The sequence below is a fragment of the Megalobrama amblycephala genome, linkage group LG6, assembly GCF_018812025.1.
Source record: "Megalobrama amblycephala isolate DHTTF-2021 linkage group LG6, ASM1881202v1, whole genome shotgun sequence".
In the NCBI taxonomy this organism is placed as follows: Eukaryota; Metazoa; Chordata; class Actinopteri; order Cypriniformes; family Xenocyprididae; genus Megalobrama; species Megalobrama amblycephala.
This window is the reverse complement of record NC_063049.1, coordinates 25,140,037-25,163,192: the sequence shown is the minus strand read 5'-3', so window position 1 is coordinate 25,163,192 and position 23,156 is coordinate 25,140,037. Positions and strand designations below refer to the sequence as shown.

The 23,156-nt window shown below is 36.7% G+C and overlaps 1 protein-coding gene and 1 non-coding gene across 2 annotated transcripts in view; one reads left to right on the top strand and one right to left on the bottom strand.

Annotated features, from left to right (window-relative positions):
- The window catches only part of clasp1a (cytoplasmic linker associated protein 1a), an 82,033-nt gene that overhangs the window by 48,496 nt on the left and 10,381 nt on the right, over positions 1-23,156 (bottom strand). The window contains 5 exon segments of the mRNA XM_048193553.1: positions 1,561-1,658; positions 2,162-2,237; positions 2,472-2,563; positions 2,945-3,048; positions 4,581-4,659. Coding sequence (XP_048049510.1) covers positions 1,561-1,658; positions 2,162-2,237; positions 2,472-2,563; positions 2,945-3,048; positions 4,581-4,659 — 449 coding nt within the window.
- On the top strand, positions 5,105-5,232 carry LOC125270907. Its single transcript, XR_007185497.1, has one exon. It is a non-coding gene; the product is annotated as a U4atac minor spliceosomal RNA (small nuclear RNA).

Genomic DNA, 23,156 nt, shown 5'->3' with positions numbered 1-23,156 from the left:
CATTAAATTCTAACTACGACAAGTAAGTAAAACCTTGTAACATTAATGTTTAAGAAGGTGTTGTTCCCAACAATCATGCTGTTAGGATTTCATTTTAAATGAAGGCATCCCTGCTGACAAGGACTGACAAATGCAAACATTTAATCCTACAAGTCCATCATTTCTGCTTTACCAAGTGTCCCACAACAGAATTTTGAATTGCAAATGAGATGGGATGCCTTTTATGCATTTTGAGAGAAGTGAAAGTGTTGCTTGCTAAACCCTTCTTCGCTATAGTGTTCAAAAGAAATGTCTTCCTATATTCACTGCATCCAAGCAAATTGACTGTGTGCTTCTAAATTAAGCTGAGAAGACATTCATGGCAGTCATTGAAAAAACAGCAGCGCTGAAAAAAACGTCAAGGTTGTCAGTGTGCTTAAGACTCAAAATGGATGCTTGATTTATGCTAAATGTGGGCTTTAGAGAGAAAGCAACAAGGTTTTCATTCTAGCAAAGATCCCTCCAAGTGCCATTTTAATTGTGTGGTTATCATTTATAGTAACAGGATTTGGTCTAGACCCAAAGAATTTAGGCACAGATGCACATTAAGCCAGCTGAGAGGGCAGCACGGAAATGATATTAATCTAATAAATCAAATCTAATGGACACAGCTCTCGGAAATGGAGGAGAATTAGCATTAGCTTAAAATATTTTAGTTTGACCCAAATGATTGTATTAATGAGCTTTGGTGAACTAACTCAAAGATATTGGAGTTGAAGTACACATAGTTCAGCCAGGATGCTCACGAGCTAGTTGCCGGTTTGACATTGCGTCTGAAGTCACAGCAAACTGTTTTCCCTCAGGCATGTTCAAAATGATCCTGCCCTTAAAGTCTTAAAACTATAACCACCACTGAGAAGATCACAGAAACAGATGCCTGCACAGTCCCTGGAGACATGCACAGATTTTAAGAGGGAGGGACACCTAACAGATGTTACAACCAAATTCAGACCACAAGCAAATGCTGGGATGCCTTCTCTGTGCACTCAACTTCAGTCAGTTCATGCTGTGGAGTATTATGGATAGATGCTTTCGTTTGTAGACTCAAACCTATAGAGCAAAACATCTGATAGTGACACTTTGAATGGCACACTGTTCTGAATGCTAGCTGTAAGGAAGTTTAAGTTGAATGACATAGTGTGCTCTGAGCACATAATGTTTTTCGCTAAGAGCATATTAGTATCAAGTTAGAGGGCACGGCCTGATTCTGGGTCCAGAGGGAAATTAAGACCTAATGACCTGTATGAAGAGCCACTTTACACCCTTAAGTGAATACAAATCACTACAGTACTAATAGAGACATAAATGTTTTCACTCTGTTTAGAAACACTTACTAATGGGGAAAATACATCTGTCTAGATTTATCAATGCCTGATACAAGTAAATGAACAGATGCAGCATATATCTAGAGGGGAAAAAGACCTTCAAAACGTGTCCTAAATACTCTAATAGCGAAGATGTAAAGCTGAAATATTGTCTGTGAATTGGTACCAAAAAAGGGGGGAAAAAGGAAGAGTTTACCTTGATTGCGGCAGTCCTTTTTTGCTAAGGTCAATCCTAACCTTCTCTCCAACATGTCTGTATATTTCCACAAGGCAGTTCATGGCCGCATCCCGAACCTGAGCAAATAATTGGACAACAACTTTATAAATTATGTGAATATAATATATATATATATATATATATATATATATATATATATATATATATATATATATATATATGTATGTATGTATGTATGCATGTGTGTGTGTGTGTGCGCATATTATAAAATGTAAAATGTTATAAATGGAAAAGAAGTAGGAAACTTTCCTATTAAAACTAATCCTGTGATGGAAGTGTCTTAAGTGTTACAAATGTTACTTTTCATGTTTATTCTGCTATTTGAAATGCTTTTCACTGTGTGTTAGCAACAATATAATATACTGTACCATATATATTATTTAATAAATACAAATGTACATTATCATATTTCTTGCAACTCCATATCAGAACCCACCACCAGAGGTCACTATAGCTTTATGTAATGTTGTTACCATAGTCCATTGTTCTGTAAAAAAGCCATGTCATGCAGATCAAGGTCTAATCTTAAAATGTATTCGATTACAACAAATGTGCATACCTGACTTGTAGGGTCTCCGAGTAGATTACATATATGTGGTACAATTTTGCTCAGAGTCAAGCCTTGGGCACCGTATCTGAAAAACAGAAGCGATGGTGACAGGGAGGGCAGTATTAGTGCATCATGGGAGGTTGCGGTATCTTTGCCAAGTCCAGCTTTAATGGCTTATCCTTGAAGAATGTGCAGCTACATTTTAATTTTAACAACTTAATATCTCTATTCAGCAGAAGAAGAAGAAAAAATAATAAAAATCACTGTTTAAAATGAATGACAGCTACAATATCCAGACTGAGAGAACAACGCAACTTACGTGTTCAGAGTTGAAATGAGACAGAGACAGACTCCCTCTCTGGTCCGGTTGTTTTTGTGTTTGAAACCCCCCAACATTCTGTCCCATATGTACTGTAAAGACAATCCGAATGTAATACTTTCAATGTAATACAATTAAATGCCATCTAATCTTATTAAGAGACCTCCCATCAGCCCATTCATGGAGCAAAGCTTTCAATTCATTAACTAAATGAAATTACAACACCACAAAGGTGTCTCGCAAGAGTACTTTGAAATGGAACAGGATGTTCAGACTTTACATTACAGAAATTGTTCAGGCTGTCATGATACTGTAAAACAAAGACATAATACACAGGTGTATGCTTGTGGCCATAATGCTCTTTATTCAGGAAAGCACAACAGGATTGCAGTGTCAGCTTGAGAATGGCTAGAATGAACATCCTGGAATTTATATTTTAGGCTAAATAAGAGACAAATACCACCACAAAGTACCTGAGGAGTAGCTGACTGCTCCATGATCTTCAGCAGCAGGGTTTGATCTTGGTCTCTGACTTGATCTTTGGCATCGCCTAACCGATCTATCAAGCTGGGTAAAACTGGAGATGGAGAGAAATCCATTTTCATTATTGATTATTCAACTAGTTGGAAGCTACAAATAATTAGAGACTGGAGATTCAGATTATGTAATAATGGGAAATCTGAAGTCTGACAGTGATTGTCTTGAAATACTTTGATGAATGCAGTGAATTTGTTCCAAAAACGATGTTTGATGACTGTAGCGGCGATGCTTTATTAGGCTTTTCGCAATAATCAATATATTGACTTATCACGCAATATATGTACATGACCTTAATTATTTTTTGGTGAAGCAATATATACTCATTGTTTACATGATAATGAATGTCACCAACTTTTGCCAATCATGCTGTTATCTGCAGTTCCTACACAGAGCAGTCATCGACAGGTGAAAAAAAGCGTTATTTGAGGCGTGATAGTGTTTTCCTGACAACTACAGACAGTTTGGAAGAACATGTTCGAATGCTCTCGATTTCAAAGCCGCAATCCACTGTTCCGGTGCAAATATAAATGTCTTTGTTCTAGGGCTGTCAAACGATTAATCGCGATTAATCGCATACAAAATAAAAGTTTGAGTTTGCCTAATATATCTGTGAGTACTGTGTGTAATTATGTACATATAAATACAAACAAATTAATGTATATAGTTAAGCGAAATATCTTATTTATGAACAAAATATTTTTATTTATATATAATATAAATTATATAAAAATATAAATAAACACATATACTTGTAAATATTTCGCAAATATATACACATGAATGTGTTTGTAGTTATATATACATAATAATTACACAAAGTACTCACACATATATTAGGCAAACTCAAACTTTTATTTTGTATGCGATTAATCGCGATTAATCATTTGACAGCCCTACTTTGTTCATACGGACATCTGACTGCAAAGTAGGGTTTGTGTTTTCAGCAATAGTGCACCTTTACTTTACTGAGAAAAGGTGGTCAGGGAAAAATCTGTAAATGGAAAATAGTGCCTTTTGTGTATATGCATTTTTTTTCTTTACTTGTTACTTTGCACTTTTTAAGAAAATATTTACCATTTATTCAAGTTTTTTTTATTTAGGATATTAAATTTTTTGATCCTTCATTTCCATGATCTAAAAAACTAAATGGTTGTTGTCATTTGAAAGTGTGTAGGCCTACTTGCATTATTATGCTGTTATATTATAATTATATATTCAGTGGCATAAAATGACAATAATATTGTTTAATCGCAATTATTTCTGGAACAATATATTGCAGAACAAAAAGTAGTTATAGTGACAGGCCTATGCTTTACAGCAGATACATTTTAAGAAGCAACTTCAGAGACAGTTTCAGTGAATGCTGACAGTTCCAGCACTTAAAGTACAACACTAAAATCTTCTGCACCACTGCTTAAAAATAATGATACAAATAAATCTTAAAAAGTTTCTTTAAAAAAATCTATATAAACTAACATGAAAACAAAATGTCATATAATTATCCTTATTTATTGTGGTAATAAAATCTGACATAGAATTTTTATACACATTAGATTTTAGTAATCCTACCTGTACCAACTTGGGGACGAAATCGGTCCTGTAATCTTGTCACTAAGGCAGATAGTAGGTCCATTCCCAACAAAGCCAACTGAAGATGGAAAAAAAACATTAGATCAAACAGAGACATATACTTTAAAATGTGTATATTATAACAATACACAAAATTCTTTAATTAGCTAAATTAACTGACAATGTTATAATGTCATTGCCAATTCAACGCATTGTACTATTAATTAAATGACCCCCACCTCCCAACAGTCTCAATGAGTAGTGCAAAGGATTATGGGTAACAGTCTAGAAATCCCAGTCTGAATGAGTAGTGCAAAGGATTATGGGTAAATCCCTAACATCTCATTTATTTTTTCCTTTCTCAGACTTTTTTGACAATTACAATCAGTGTTCCTTTCCAGCAAAGTTCTATTAAACATGTTTCCTTGCAACGGTCAACAATTTGGTTTCCTTTTTTTTTTCCAACCATCAGAGAAGATTGTCACCAAGACAACTGGACTGCATACGTCTCGCCCAATAACGTAACTTTCCTTGTCATGGGGTTGAGGACTGTTCATTGAGCGTATAGTGTGAGCAGGCCTGCTAGCACCATATCAACACAATCGCATCACCTGACTTCTTGAAGTCAGATGATAGTGCAATTTTTAGAAACCGTCTACTATATCAAATGATAAATGTAAAACCTAAAACAAGACAAGTTTCAATATAGGGTGGGACTACGTGTTTGTCTAACCAATAGAAAATAAGAAGAGTGTCTGGGAAACCAATTTGAAACAGTCATTTTAGCAATTTACTTCAGTAAATTATTTTAGCAATTTACTTCAGTGTGTAATTTCACTTTTAAAGTTTATCTCCTGTCATTTGTTTAGTCCTGCCCTATTGATTTATTTTACGCATTTAAGCAGCTGGACTTGACAATCTACTATAACGAAGTCTTGATCCTTTGTTCTCACCCATACAGAAAATGACTGTAATTATGCTGATGACACACCATTGAATTAAAGGACTGAGACGCAGATAAATCACATCAGCTGAGGAGAGCATTAAATGCCTTAGAGGAGGTGTAAAAAAGGCAAGTCGTATCATGAGGTACTGGGTAGCACACAGCTGATTTCTTTGTTGTTCTTTTTGCATACACACATTTGAGCACAGATGTAACAGATTTAGCCACTTTTAACTTTGATAAATATCGTTCAAAATTTGGGGCCAGTAAGCCTTTTTTTTTTTTTTTTTTTTAAAGAAGAAATTAATACTTTTTAATTCAGCAAAGATGCATTAAATTGATCAAAATTAGGAGCATTATGTTACAAAAGATTTCTTGTGTGATTTTTGTGTGTATGTGTGTGTGTGTGTTTTATAGTTTTAGAATGCAAAATGAAACAGTAATCTTAAAGCTGCAGTACGTAACTTTTTTGTGTTCAAAATGTACAAAATGTATATAATGAGCAAGTACATCATGAATCCATTTTCCAAGCTGCGTTTTTGTCTTACTATAAAAATTGTTTATATTCAGACTATTTTAGATTGGTCGGGTCGCCACAGATGCTAGTAGCCCAGTTCCTGCGTGACTCGTCATAGTCAAACAGAGAAAAGTAGCTCCGGGTTCAAGACGCATGCAGTTTTGTTTATTAACCACTAGAGCCCCAAAGGTTACATATTGCAGTTAACTTGCTAAAAGATATGTACAAAAACACATTAAAAAAACAACATCAGCAGATCTGAATGCAAGCCAAGGGTTAGAAGGGAGCTGGGCTTCTTTCTGCCTGATGATAAGATTCCAGTTATGAAGTTCTGACCACACCCACTATTTAACCAAGCACCTCCCACTCCCCACAGAGAGACAGATGGATTGTAAGCCCGCCTCCTCCCAATGTGCAATATAACCCATCTTCTCACCAGCGACCTGCTTCAGACCGTCTTAGGCTGCCAAATTTAAACATACCCCATCCAGCTATTTATATCTCTCCTATCCACCACAGTCAAAGAAAGGAGCCAAGGACTATTGTTCTCCTTGCTGAGCTTTTGTTTCATCTCTCTGTGCCTTGTTTTGCTCCATTCCTTCCTCTGTTTCCTTCTTAATACACATGAGCATGATCGATCATTCCAGTTTCTGTTCCACATTCAAATCAACACCAAAATAAAATATTACATAAGTCTACGCAGGCTCCGTCACACCTGGGGATACAAACAGTGGATAGCAGGAGAGAGAAGGCTGCATCTGTCAGAACACTAACAAGACAGATCTTTTTCACAGAGATATGCTCATTCCCCCGGTTTCGCCGTCTACAACAATTTGAATTGCCTTGTTAATCAGCCAACACCACCTGTACATCCCTCACTATGTCAGGGCTGCTCAACCTTGTTTGGTGCACGACCCATTTTTAAAGGGGTCATGTCATGAGGAATTAGATTTAAATGGAGCTTTTCAGTCAGACAGTCAAACCAAGAGTGGAAAATGGTCATGTATTGTTAAATTGAGTGTTTCTTAAAAAAAAAAAAAAAAAAAAAAAATCCATTCTTCAAGAATGACCTCTTTTAGAGACTGGATGCTGGATGGAGAGTGATGCTCAACTTATTTTAAAATAGCTTGAATGTAACTCTACACCCTTGCCTCATTTAATATATACGGATCTATGAATATTACAATTAGCCCCGCCTCCACTCACTCATACGAGCTCAGAAGAGATCCACTCGGTCAACTTACTGAGGTAAACGCTGCACAATGGTATCGCTTTTTACATCGGACACATAATGGTAATTAATATGATTAGCGATTTGCTTGACTATGATATCAAACAGCTAATAATGTGTTGCTTATGTTACACTAACCATGTTCACATTCATGAGTCAGCTGCCTTCTAGCAATCAGTATCCATAGAAATGCTTTGAACAACTCAGAACGTCAGTGGAGAAAGGCATATAGTTCATCATAACATCGTAATACACCTGCTATATTGCTAAATCTACCTGATTTTTTAATATCAGCAGAGAAATATCCCAGGATAACCTTCTTTTGAGACTCTCTTGCGCGGTCAGTTAATGATATGCTAAAGCCTGATGACAAGTTGACGTGATTGGTTACAAGGTAGTTTGTGACATCAGAAACACCAGCGATTTCAAACCGTGGGTTTGAGACTATCTTTGGTTTACTGAAGTTTTAAAGAGAAAATACTCAGCAATGGTGTTGACTTATAAACTTGCACATGGTTTGTCTTAAAGCATGTTAAAAACACCAGATAGATATATGAAAACTTGATTTTCTCCACAGGGGGACTTTAAAGGAATAGTTCATTTAAAGGGATAGTTCACCCTAAATGAAAATTACGTAAAAATATGAATATATGCAACATAGTGCATGCATTTAGCCAAATGCTCCTCTCAAGAGTTCATTTATCTAATTGACTAATGAGTTTTGAATGGCTTCTAAATGTTAAGTGATATTGTTTACAAGCTGTTTTATTGACGTCTTTAAAAGATTAAAACATTGATTGAGCAATTACATGTGAGATGATATGGATTTTGGTAAGTTGTACTGTATTTTTCAACATACCTTCTGATGTTTATTAATGTTTATTTCATGCTGTAACTAGCAGTAAAGCTTCACTTGTACTGCATAGACAGCATAGACTGAAAGATCGATTCTTGTCACGTTTTTCTTAGTCTTGATTTCTCACAACTTTTGTGTTTTTTCTGGGCGAGTTGGAGTGAACTACAGCACTAACAGTGTCTCAAAAATGCGCAGGTCACGTAGCCGTGCACAGAAGACCAAGTCTGATGCTAGTCGCTAGTCACTGACATATGCACGAGCATGAGCGGGACTTTTTTTTTTTTTCAATTCTTCTTTTGTGTTCAGAAAAAGAAAGAAGAGCATATGGCATTATAACATCACCAGGGTGAGTAAATGATGACTTAATTTTCATTTTAGGGTGAATAACCTTTTAACATGTTTCTCAATATGAATGCGTTTTGAATCAATTCGTCGTGTTTTTATGAAAGCCACCATTTAAAAAGTGTTTAGAAAAAAAACAATTATGTCATTATATATTATTATTTAAAAAAAAAAAAAAAATACTACCTTATGTGTAATTTAAATGTAAGTAGCATACAAATCGGTTAATTTGAACCAATATTATAGTAATGTACCAACTGACTTCCTGAATAGTTTACAGCATTAGATCCTTGAGGAAATTTTCCCATGTACTGTAACTGATACAAACCCAATTAATCAATATCGAATCTAAATCGAATAAAATTGTGAAATTTGTCAATTGACAACCCTAGTAAAAACAGTAATATTGTGCAATATTACAACTTAAAATAACTGTTCTTCCAGTCCAGTGTCAAATAACAGGACAATATACTGATTTGTTATTCAAGAAACATTTCTTATTATTATCAATGTTAAAAACAGTTCTGCTGATTAATATTTTTATCATTTTTGATCCATTTAATGAATCCTTGCTAAATAAAAAAAATATTAATTTATATAAAAAAAGATTCCAGATTGATGTAGCTTGTGAAATAAGCTCATAAAAATGAGCTCAAGTTAACTTTGTTTCAGTGCAAACTACTATCGATCATTATGTCAACTTGAATCAAGTATCTAAATTTGCTTTATGCAGGATTTGTTCATTGGTGTAAGCTTTGTGAGCATTCTCTGTGGTTTTCCATGAGTCAGGGAGAACAACTGGGATGGAGTCAACAGGCCCAGGCACAGATGCAAGAAATCAACATAGACCTGCTCTCTATGTCATGGGCCATTATTATTATTATTATTATTATTATTATTATTATTATTATCATACCTGCGACCACACTACTACCAAGATAAAGTAATGGCCATGCACCCTGCATTAGCTTTGTATTTTAGAGGGATTGAGATCAAAGGCTTTTTATTAGATGAGCTGGTCTCAGGTCAGTGTTTGCGGGAGACTCAAGGCCATCTGTAATATAAGACTAATGTTGCACCACAGCTGTTCTCAAGCAGTAGAGTGGCTTCCTGAGTCACCGATAAAAAAGGCCTGAGGGACATCAGAAGTCGTTAAGTGGCGTCTGAAAAGAGAAAACGCCTATGATAATGCAGGATAAATTAAAAGTCACACCACTTCAGCAGCACAGCAAAAGAAACATTGGTACTGAACAATACTTGCATCACCAGATGTTTTTTCTGCTTGAATTTCTCTTGAGAAACACCTGAAATAAGTAGCCTAGCTCATCCTACGCAATATAAATGCCTCCCACTGACTCAGGGCCGTGCACAGACTTTTTGAGGGGCATTGCCGAAACTAAAAAAGGGTCCCCCCCCCCCAATATATATCTACTTAACATCGTAAACATTAACCATACTGTTTGACCATATATAATATGATTATTTAATGAACTAAGCTATCTGCAGATAGCTCTATCAAATAAGAAATTTCTGAAATATTTTACTGTCACGAGGATCACTCGTTTGTGTCAAAGTCAAATGCAGTGAGTGTGGATGTGAATGTGCAAAAACATCATCACATTAGGCTACGTCATCGCAATGGTTATGAGCGCTCAGTTTTTCCTGTTGTAAAATACGTTTGGCCAAAATCTCAATTTATAAAAGATTAATACTACTGTTTTCACGGCTATTTAAGGCTATTTGTATGCTATTGGCAGACTAACTTAGATGGCAAATGCAGCCCCTCTCTCTCTCTCTCCGCCGCCGGTCTCAGGCCTCAAATGCATAAAATATGAAACTTTATAGACATACTAGTGTTTCTTTCGTAAAAAACGACTTGTAGCCTAATTATTCAAACAACAAGATATTTATTTACCGTTGCAAGACGTTCAGCTGCTCTGCTGTGGAACTTCAGTTCGCGGCACTCAGGGGGCGGAGTAAAGGTTTGATGACAGTTTGAGCGGAACAAAACGATTTTGTCACAGCTCTTTTTATACCTTTTATTAGGCTAAATATATTTGTAAATCAGTCAGCATGCTTAAAGGGTACGAATAGCATTGATTTATTGAAGAAAATGAATAAATAAAATAAAACACCTCCAAAAAAAGGGCACTTCGGAGTGTAAGGACAAAAAGGGCATGTGATCTGCACAGGTTGAGCCCTACCTGTGCACGTGCCTGCACTGACTGCACCTTTGTTATTTCTGTTTATGTTTGGTATTGGCTCTGGCTCTATCACTGCGCTGTCATGTTCTGTGAGATGTGAGCATGTTTCGCTGCTCACAAGAGTTCTTACGAGTGCTTCAGAACTCCAAATGGGTCCAAAAAAAAAAAAAAAAACCTCAATATGATAACCATAAAATAGTCCATACAGCATGTGTGCAATATTTTCAAAGCCATAGCATAGCATTTTATCACAAGTTTTCAGCATTTTACAAGATATCTAACAAGAACCATCTACTAAACTGGAGGTCGGCAACCCGCGGCTCTAGAGCCACGGCTCTTTAGCGCCCCCCTAGTGGCTCCCTGGAGCTTTTTCCATATGGTTTATGTAGGAGGACAAACATGACACAAACATTCTTAACGTTTTTCAATGCTGTAAAAATGTGTATAATAAATATTAAATTTCAAATTTCTGTCAACGAAGATTTGCGTCATAGCCATCAACGTCACTTTCCCGCCGAAAGCGCGCTCCCTCAGCTGGACTGATTGGCAAAAGAACCTGCTGCGTGACTGGATATAATAGAGGAAACTGCGAAAACGTGAGTAAAAACAAACGAATTACACTAAAGGTTGGACTCGAAAGTGTTTCTTACAACTTGTCAAATAAACCTAATCCATGGATATTGACATGTAGCCAGGAGTCATGTTTCCTGACATTTATATGTGCCTGATTTGACGCCGAGGAAATACATAAAGCAAATCTGCCTGTGAATATTTTATATAACTACAATATAGTAGGTTTAAATCCGCGTAATTACTTAACGTATATCAATGTTATATATATCGTCATATTGTCCATCCCTAAAACATATAGTTTTATAGTATAGTTTTTGTCAGTGTTTATTTTAAAACGCACAATTATGCAGAATATAAGATGGAAAATATTGAATAGATGATTTGTCAACATAATATATAACAATACAATATATATGGAATATTTTACTAAAATCCAACAATTTGACACAAAATGATAACTGCAAATCCATGTTTCTCTGCTGGAGTCCAGCTGTTTCTGTGGATTGCACCGATCCATTTGCTTCTTTTTTCTGAAGCTTTCAGCAGTTTTTAAATATATACCTCGGGAATACCTCATTATGTATTTGTAGCCTATTTAGTCTTTTGATAGTAGGCTAATATAGCTAATATACACTTAAGCCTGTGTTGCTTATATAAGGCTTATATAAGGCTTTTAATTTTTTGCGGCTCCAGACAGATTTGTTTTTTGTTTTTTTGGTCCAATATGGCTCTTTGAACATTTTGGGTTGCCGACCCCTGTACAAACAAAGACTTAAAAGGTAATTGTACATTCTTCCACTGAATCGAAAGCTAGAACATTGCAAAGTAGGGTTGTAACAATATATCGTGTCACAATATATCGCAATACAGAAATGCAACAGTTTGTATCGTGGATAGTGACAATATGTATTGTGTATAGTTCACCCAAAATGAAAAGTTTCAGAGTTTTAGTATCAGTACTAGATTAACTTACTAAATATAATGTTGAATATATTTGTGGGTCTTGATAATGCCAAATGTCTTATGTTACCAGTATAAAGTGGCTTACATTATTTTAAGTTTGTCTAGTCAGTGACAGAGTGCAAGTATATTCATCTACAATAATTCTGTATTTTCAGCTTCAGAATCATGAATATTTTTTATTCTGGGGTCACTGTGCATTGGGTTACCAGCACCAAGTCCAAGCCTATTCATTTCCACCCCCAATGTAATACCAAATTTAGCATTTTTTGTTAACCTTTTATCATATATCTTGGAGTATCGCAATAATATTGCATTGTGACTTCAGTATCGCAATATGTATCGAATGAGGGTATCGTTACACCCCTTATGGAAAGTGAAGAATTTGAGACATTAGACTACAACCTGTAGTGTAAAAATTTATCATAATGATCAAATATTATTTTTTTATTACAACAGTTATATACTTTATACAGTACATTAAATCTCAGTGGGTGCTTTAGGAAAATATTTTATTTCAAAAAAGTTTGGGAATCCCTGGATTAGATCCATGTGATCTGTTGGACCAACACTAGCATCTCTAATAGACAATATTGGCTAGGTAAAGAAGTGCAAGTTTAGTCAGTGGACTAAAAAAAAAAAAACCCATCAGGGGAGCTGTTAAGATCTTCAGAGAGCTCATGGGACCGATTACTGCAGGCATGCTCTCTATCAAAACAACATGCACAAGCCACGAGCTAAACCTAAGCTGGCCTACATCAGAACACAAATCACTGCAACGTAACAAGGACCCGTTTACTGTTTGACAATAAGGCTGAAAAGTTAGAAAAGCACAACCAACAAGTTACTGAACAATAATAGTGTAAGTAAACTAATTAAAATTTCAAATGTGAGCAAGGCATTTTCAATGCACCAAAAAAAAATTCTGTTCTTTCTGTTACCTACCTGCGTGACCACTATTAAGCAGCATCCATATTTAAACATGCATGAATTCGAGAGAGCTTATCACTGCTGCCCTGATCTCAACCCCATAACCTTGCTTTTTATGTAAGAGAGAGAACACACAGCACTGTCCACAGACACACTGTCCTCACAGAGATCACTGCGGTTCACTGAGCTTCAGAACTCTCTACAGGCTGTTTAAAACCTTCATCCAGATTGCTGGAGACAACAGCACTCATATGTGCAGTATTGAGAACACTTTCCTCTGTGAAATGAAAAACCAAACAAACAAACAAAAAAAAACCTTATTACATGTTAGTACAATAAACATTGCTGTGTTACTCTAAAGCTTTTTTTAACTTAACCAGTCCAGCACACTAAACAGATTGTGTATCTTGATAATAGCGTCAGTAAAAAACTGTCCTCAGCTCATAAAACAGCACATTTTCATAGAAAACAAAAACAACTCCTTCAAAAACACCCTAAAGGAAAGAAGAAACTTCATTTTCTGAACATTAACCCCATACAAACAAAGTACTATGGTGATACCATGGGATAGTGACTGTATCAGATGGTACACTGATAGCATGGTACTAAATAATTACCAGATTAATTTCACATGATATTTACACAGTGCTCTAAGGCATTTTAAAAAAATAAAAGACGACAATGGTACTACCCTGTTACTTTTTTTGTTAATTTGTGAACAGACATTCAGAATTTTCCATACACTGTGGTGAAAACAGAAAAGTGAAAATTAATTCACGCTCAATAATATTTTTGGTAATTTAAGTGAATTTTGGTATTTATAAAAGACCATTAATTGTGAATGTCCTTATTTTCTAAATTTAGATTTACCATCTAAATTGTATTTAACATCATCTAACACTGACGGAACATAAATCTCAAACAATATTAATAATGTCAGTTAGCCTAAATGTTATCTTTATCAAATTTCAAAATGCATTAGCCTATGTTGTGCTACCTATTCACTTTTGTGGTATTTAAAATGATTAATTTTTTTGTTTATTTACTTTGACAAAATAGTGTAGTATACTTTGGACCATGTGATATTTCAGTTTTTCTCTTTTAATAAATCTGCAAAAATGTCAACAATTCTGTGTTTTTCTGTCAATATGGGGTGCTGTGTGTACATTAATGAGGAAAAAAATGAACTTAAATGATTTTAGCAAATGGCTGCAATATAACAAAGAGTGAAAAATTTAAGAGGGTCTGAATACTTTCCGTACCCACTGTATTATTATCATACATATATAAATCAGACAATGTTGCTGTGCAAAAAGACCGACAAAGGCCATCAAAATCAAGCAGTATTGGCAAGGTCTATGACAACCCGAGCATTTCCTTTTTCTTCACAATAACATGCCACACAAGCCTACACTTAGAGGTCAGAGGAAACTTTCCAACTACTCAGAATATCCACTCAAGAATGTCCTTGGGGCGAAGCGGGGGCCGTCCTGACACAGCGAGAGAGGAATGTGGACAATCCTTGCCAACAAAACGGAAACCTGACGGAGGCAGAACAACTCCAGCTGATATCTAGCAAAAAGCATTTCCTCTTATCAAACATACACATGCAGCTTTCATGACAGCAGGTGCTGACCAGTGCAGGAAATCTAAAGTCGGCTGAGTGTGCATCAGTGTAGCGTGCGTCAAAGGCAACTTTCTCTAATCCGTCAAATTGCTGGGATGTCCAAACTAGCCAGTGTGTGGTCCGTTACAGTATTGGTAAAAAAGCAAGAAACGTAAATGTGATTCCATTTTTAGATTCACTCTCTAAGTAACACAAATTTTAAGACTCCAGCAGTGAGAGAGAGGGGGTGGATCAGTGAAAACAACAGCATATGTAAATGTCAATTTGCTATTAAAACATGTGCCATCTAGACGCTCTCACACAAGTCATGAAGCAAGGATAGAGTGAAACTAGACTAATGCAACGTAAAAAGCAAACAAAAAGCTATATTCTGAAAACTGTATAATTTTATAATGCAGTGTAGTGTGTTTTTCAGAACTGAATTAAGCATGCCTTTTAAAAATGTGATGCAGAATAGTTAGAATTAGAGTTAAAGGATGTACATTTATTTGAATGCATTAGTGAGAGTGATTGTGTGTGAATTAATCCAACCTGTCTGTGCAGCGTCTTTCTCGCTGTGGGTTTTAGTTTCTTCAAAAAACTTTGCAGATTTTAAGCTATTTTATTGATAAATCACAGAACAGTTCCTGAATGTTTCTGTGTGCATGGGATCTGCACGTGATGTGCGAGCTACTCTTTATATGTGTGAGCGTAACAATGTAGCAGCACATTAGTTAATTGCATTTAACTTACCTGTACAATGAACTGTTTAAAACCTGCATTCACCCGATCAATATTGAGTACCCAGATGGCATAAACAAACACACCTTTTGGAGTGCTCTTGGAGTAAGCATTTATTTGTCATTTTAACTGATGAAAACAGAGCGTAAAAGTGGGCTTCAAAGATTTCTTACCCTGTGGCCCCCTCTATAGGACAGCATTAGTATTACAGGCAATGTAAATCTGTAAGATTTTATTGGAGTTTTGATCGTAACATATACAAACACCGCAAGTCTGGCCAGTTAGATATAGCACACTAAGTCAGAACAGGTCTTATATATATATATATATAAAAATGAAAATACAAAATATTAGAGGTGGAGAAAAAAAAAAAAGAAACAGCATTAGTATCGCGATACTTTCCGCGGCAATACTGTATCGATACACAGGCGACAAGTATCAAGCGTTTATTATATAAATTGCAGATGAGAATTTAACTTGTTGGTAGAATAATATAATCAATTTCTTTTTCAGTCCACTAGATGGTGGTGTTGAGTTTTTCTGGTGTAGCACAGGAGAGCATGCCTGTTTGCATTACAACGCGGAGCAAAGAGGACACTGACAACGCACTAAAAGACAAGACACAGGAGGTTACTTTTGGTATGAAACAAAGTTTTAGCTCTCAAATTTTTTTTTTTTTTTTTTTTAAGAAATTCAAACAATAAATACCATTTTGAGGCTCTTTAATGTGTTGTGACAGATCGAAATCGCTGTAGTGCCTCAGTTCAAGCACATGTAAACCGATCATCTCTTCCTAGTTATTGGTCAAAAAAAACATGAATGAACATCAGAATCAGAAGGTATGTTGTTTCAACCGCGGAAAGACGTCAATACATAATTTTTCAAGTTCATGTTCACTGACGTTATTCTACTAACTGTCTCGTTTGTTTGTCAGACAAAATGGCGAATTCTGCGTTATGATTGGTCAGATCGCCTGTCAATCAAACTCCCAGCGAAGGGTGAACTAGACTGTAAAACAAATAGTTGAGCTCTGGTGATTGCCATCACTACAAAATATGTCACCCAGTCCTGTTTCTAAACTAGCTAGAATCAAAACAATATTAGCTTCAAATTTCCTGCCCAAAAAGAATAAGCGAGATGCTGTTCATGCATTTAAATTGATGGCAGATCTATTGCCCAGATTACCGCACGCCGTTCAAGGCAACTGTAGCAAAATAATCAATAATCAGGACTAACATACTAATGTATGAGCAGATACTCTAAAACAAAGCAAGAAAAAAAAAAAAAAAGATAACAAAAACCCAGAACTTTGTGTTCAGTACTGAGTGGCAGTGGAAGTGTTTGGTGATTTGTGCTGTGTTGAAGGACAGCTGAATTAACAGCTCTTGACACTCCCTAACCTCACATCCACATCAGCACCTCTGCCATCCTTTCCCATCTCGCTGCTGAAGTAAGACTGACAGGGAGATGTCTGCATGAACAACAAAGGCGTGCGTTATGCTCAGCGATCAGATCAGCTGTACGGAGGGCTGAACTTTCTATATGGGCGTGAAGTTCAGCTCTATTTCCTTCAGAAGCCTGGATGAGCTGATATGGCTTGTAATGCGGGCTGTTTGCGATATACCATACCATGCCATGATCCTGACTAGTACGGAGAATGTGCTGTTTCACAAAAATTTAACAAAGCAACTGAATAAGAAAAAGGTAGATCTAAATTGTAAAACTTTTAACATTTTTAACTTCTGCACACATTCTTACTCCATTCCTCAATGTTTTCTGTAACCATTCAGAAGGCTAAATACAACAACCTGGTTTTGAAGTGTCTCAATGAACTTCGAACTGATTTCACACATCCTGTTGCCCGAGCAGAAATAACATGAACAACAAACACAAAGAACACTTAAGATAACTTTCTGTCTTTCAACACAAACAGCCTATTGTTTTCAGTAACGTGTAAAACGCTGAAAAATGTACAGAATTGGACAGACAGGTTCTTGGCACAGACTTTTTTCACAATTTTTTTGTATGATACCAACTATGAAATACAGTTAAAAATACAGAATAAAAGATTCTCTGATCTACCAATGCAAGAGTCAATTGAATAAAATACTAAAAATGGATGCTTTAGGGTGGACTCACAATAGGCAATCTGAACCGGGCCAAGCACGTTTGACCCCCAAAGTCCAGTTCAATTGACTAGCGTGATTGCTCCGTACCCTGCCCGGGCAAGGAACGCTGAATCATGCTCTGAAGTGGGCTCGGGTACGGATCGATTGGACTTGGGCGCGGTACACATGTAGTGTGATCGCTAACCGCACCAGCAAAACTGAAAGGCTACTACTTGTATATGTGCTACAGTCATCACTACAACAACAAACATCTTCTATTAACACCTGGATAATACACTTTTCAATTCATTTGAGTATATCTAGGTTTATAACGGGCCTGGTTCTCACTTTATTGATGAACAGGAATTGTAATCTGCGAGTAAAGCTGCAAATTTCTCCCTCACCGTAAGCTGCCTCCGTAATAATCTTTTGATACATGCAGCATGAGCATGATTAAGTGAAAATCACTGTGCTACATAAGTGATAGGCTAAATCTACTAAGCAATCTATTAGCAAGAGTGCATTTCTTTCTGTTTCCTTCAAAACAAAAAGTTGCATCGTAATGTGAGTAAGGCCAGAGGGGGAGCGTGGGCAATCGTGCTCATGTTCAATACAAGGCAACTGTGCCTAGTGTGAGTACGCCCTTAATGTTCTGTTTAACAAGTAGGCCTTGATGGTTCAACATAAGTTTCAGTTTCTGAAAGCAAACCATTGGAGGTCTGCGAGTAGGTTTAATGTGGCTATTCAGCACCAACAGACTTCATTAGACTTCATAAAGGGAAGCATTGATAGAGCACAATGGCAGAAGGGAGACAGAGACACACAGAGTAGAGAGATAGAAAGAGACAGAAATAAAGAAAAGGCAAAATATTAGTTAGAAATCCAGCTCAAATAAGTTGGTAGAATTTCAAAAGGCCAAATAATCTTCATCAACATAAAATTTGCTGAAACAGAATATAAAAAGGCACGAATGGTATCTGCTGACGCATCCCAATTCTGCACAGAGCTTTCTGTGTGCACATATTCTGTGTGGGCCTGCAAATAATAGTATATTTGTTATTGACAAATGTGAATCTCTGGCCCTGGCAGGTGAATTCCAGACTACAGGATGACACTTGATACTAGGGCTGCACGATATATCGCATGAGATTGTCACGCGCATTTCGTCAGTAAAGCCGGTTCCCTGATTACTGCTAAATCGCCATCACCTGCTTTCAAATGGAGCGGCATTTAATAGACAGAGCCGTAGATCACTGAAAAGCCACGCAGTGTCGCGTTCATATCGCAGATGAATCGCCTTCGATATTGAACGCGATATTGCGTGGCTTTTCAGTGAACTACGGCTCTGTCTATTAAATGCCGCTCCATTTGAAAGCAGGTGATGGCGATTTAGCAGTAATCAGGGAACCGGCTTTACTGACGAAATGCGCGTGACAATCTCATGCGATATATCGTGCAGCCCTACTTGATACAACTCTACCACCTACTAAACACTAAAAAGAACATAGACAGCATGCTGTATTTTTAGATGGTTAGGTAAAATATGATTTTAAAAGTTAATGCCATTGTGATGTCAAAAAGCCCATTGAAAGACACTGAGCAAATATTGTTTGCATGTGTCATAAGAAGAAATCCACCCAAACCTTGCACTTATATAACCACCATGAAAAACTGCACAATGAATTCTACATAACTCTATGTGAACTCTAACTAGGTGGTTATACATCAGTCGGAGGAAAATGTTTTTGAACAATGATGATCACGTCTTAACATGATCTGCAGCTTATAACTATATTTTTTCTAACTTTTCAACACAAAAACAAACAATGGCACATGATGAGTTATTATTATCATCACGTACAAGCACATAGGCCTATTCAGAGGACAGCAATCACTCATTCAGTAAGACTGACAAAAGCACAAGGCCAAAGAGATGGGTTACATAAAAAGCAAGCGCTATTTCACCCACAATTTAGTTAGGCAATACATCCGTACACAAAACCACAGGCTGCTTTGTGCATGCTCAAGCAGTGGAACAGCACATCTAATGCAGTGGCATTGAAAAGAATCAAGCATGGGAAAAACTGCACCTTTGTGGGATGTTGTTCATTTGTTCATGTGAATAAAAAGCAGAATAAAATTCATAAAATAAAATATAAATAATATAAAATGTTAAAATACATGCATTTTTTAACTAATAAATAAATACACAACGGGTGGTGACAGATAGGTTCACACACAATTAAAGGGTTAATCCACCCAAAAATGAAAATTATGTCATTTATTACTGTGACGAGCAGGGCGGGCGAGAGCCGTGAGGGAACGGCGCGAGGCCGGTGACGCGAGTGTTAATGAGCATCACCTGTGAGGCGCGCCGGCCTCGAGTCTCTCACGGAGGAGCTCCGGAGGCATAAAAGGAGGAGCGACGACAGTGAAGGACGAGAGAGGACCAGGCCTGGACTTTATGTTATGTTTTATTATGTTTGTGTGGCCGGCAGACGTCCACGAGGGTCTGCCGGCATTACTTTCGTTTTGTTCTTTGTTTATTTTGAATTAAAGTTACGTTGAATGTTCTCCTTCTTCCCACATTTACGAACTGTGTTACAATTACTCACCCACATGTCATTCCACACCCATAAGACCTTCGTTCATCTTCGGAACACAAATTAAGATATTTTTGATAAAATTCGATGGCTCAGTAAGGCCTGCATTGCCAGCAATAACTCTCCCTTTTTCAATGAAGCTTCAAAGCTTTATGAATCTTTTGTTTCGATTCAGTGGTTCGGAGCGCGTATCAAACTGCCAAAATCACGTGAACTATTGAAGTTTCAAAACACTTATGATGTAACGAAGACTTGTTTACTGAAATCATGTGATTTTGGCGCTCTGAACCACTGATTCAAAACAAATGATTCGTAAAGCTTTGAAGCTTTATGAAGCAGTGTTTTGAAATCGCCCATCACTATTGTGGAATAAAGTCGCTATTTTGTTTTTTTTGGCGCACAAAAAGTATTTTCAACGCTTTATAATATTAAGGTTAAACCACTGTAGTCACATGAACTGTTTTTAGTAGCTTTCTGGGAATTGAAAAAGGGAGTGTTATTGCTGGCGATGCAGGCCTTACTGAGCCATCGGATTTTATCAAAAATACCTTAATGTGTGTTCCGAAGATGAACGAAGGTCTTACGGGTGTGGAACAACATGAGGGTGAGTAATAAATGACAGAATTTTTGGGTGAACTAACCCTTTAATGCTAGAATAAACAGAAAAAGTCCTGCACATTGTCATAACTTGCAAATCTTTATTTATTTACCATGTTTAAAACAACAGGTTAATGTCTGAAGAAGGCATTTGACTGAAACGTTATTTAAGAAAACAATGCAAAATACAGTTTCATGGATGCTAAGAAATATTTATGGTCAGCAAATTTGATCAATTCTTATCTATTGGCAATTATGGAAGATAGTTAATTTAGACCTTGACAATAATGCACATGGTAGAAGATGTGCATTAATGCAAGTAAAGGCCAGTCAGAGATCTCTCTGATGATTTTAGCAATAAATATTTGAGAGGTTAAAATCTGCTGGAGTCTAAGGAGAGAGGAGAAGAGAGGGCAACAGCCGGGCAGAGAGATAGAGATGGAACGTTGCCAACTAAATCAGAGTCTCATCTTCCAGAAGCTTTAGTAGCTTAAGAGAGACGGGCTACAGCAGACGCTCAGCATGCAATCATTCCCTCACTGTACGCCAGTATCCCATCACCCTGTGCGTCAACACCATCATGGCGCTCTCCTGCCGCCAGCCTGGCTGTGTGCACATCACACACAGTTCAGCTACAGGCAAGCAGTGCACACGTACAAGCCATCACACTGCAGTCAGGGAGGGGGCTCACGCAACATGCAGGAACAACACAGCTGAAGACTGTAGATCCGGCAGTGCTGGGGTGTTCAAAAAGTAAGGATGGAGTGATGAAGTAAGGTGAGGAGACAGAGAGGCAGAGACTATGAGAGCTTGAATAATGCATACTGACAGAACAGAAAAAGCATGAAAAAGAGGGAAAAACCCATGAGAGCAGGTGAAAGAGACGGTGAAGAGATGATCAGCCAATGGATGTACTGCTATTTAAATAAACTGAAGGGTCAATCATCCCTTAATGTCTGCAAATGTGATGTACAGACCAACTGGGGTCAGTAAGACTCTTTAATGTTGAAAGAAGTCTTTTTTCCCAAAGGCTGTAAAGTGAAATAATATTAATTGTAATTTTTTTTTTTTTAATATATACTTTAAAATGTAATTTATTCCTATGATGGCAAATCTGAATTTTTAGCAGCCATTAATCCAGTCTAGTGTCACATGACCCATCAGAAATCAAGATAAAGAAACAATGTAATTATCAATGCTGAACACAGTTGTGCTGCTTAATATTTTCATGAAAACCTTGATCCTTTTTTCAGGACTCTTTGATATAAGTTCAAAAGAATTAAATCTTACTGACCCCAAACATTTGTGTTAAACTTGCACAAAAATTAATCAAAATTCATTAACAATGCTGATAATCTCAAAATGGTCAAATATTCAGTCAATCACTATTTATGAGCAAAAAAAAAAGTTACTAAAAAATCCAAATGTTCAAGCAGAAACAAGCAAAAGATAAAAATAAAATAACTGTTTCATAAATCACATGCAAAAACATTTTAACATCATTTAATTGTTGTTTAATGTCAGATTGCTCCTGAATTCATTCTTGCACATGCTGAAGCATGATGACACAATGTGCAGTGTCCACCTACCAAATATAGGATGACTTCAACTCAACATTCCAGCGTACGCTGACTAAACAAACGTTACAAGAGGTTGTGCGGCCTACTAAACTTTGAGCCTTGCTCAAATGACGACAGCAACATTCTTCACTACAGCGCTTCAAAACAAGGCATGATGCTGATTAATGTTTAACTAACATGAACAAATACCATTGCAAGTGATGTGGTTTTCTGTCAGTTTACTACATTTTAAAGAAATTTTAATAAGTTTCTCTTATTCATGTGTTTACTGTGCAGAGACAACTGTAAGCCAGAGGACTTCCCAAAAAGCTTAAAGGTGCCCAAGAATGCTTTTTCACAAGATGTAATACAAGTCTAAGGTGTCCCCTGAATGTGTCTGTGAAGTTTCAGCTCAAAATACCCCATAGATTTTTTTAAATGAATTTTTTTAACTGCCTATTTTGGGGCATCATTAACTATGCACTGATTTTTTCAGCGCGCCGCCCCTTTAATTCGCGTGCTCCCTGCCACACGAGCTCTCGATTATATTACAGCACATTTACAAAGTTCACACAGCTATTATAACCCTCAAATGGATCTTTACAAGATGTTCGTCATGCATGCTGTATGCATGCTTCAAATTATGTGAGTAAAGTATTTATTTGGATGTTTATATTTGATTCTCTATGAGTTTGAGGCTGTGCTCCGTGGCTAACGGCTAATGCTACACTGTTGGAGAGATTTATAAGAATGAAGTTGTGTTTATGAATTATACAGACTGCAAGTGTTTAAAAATGAAAATAGCG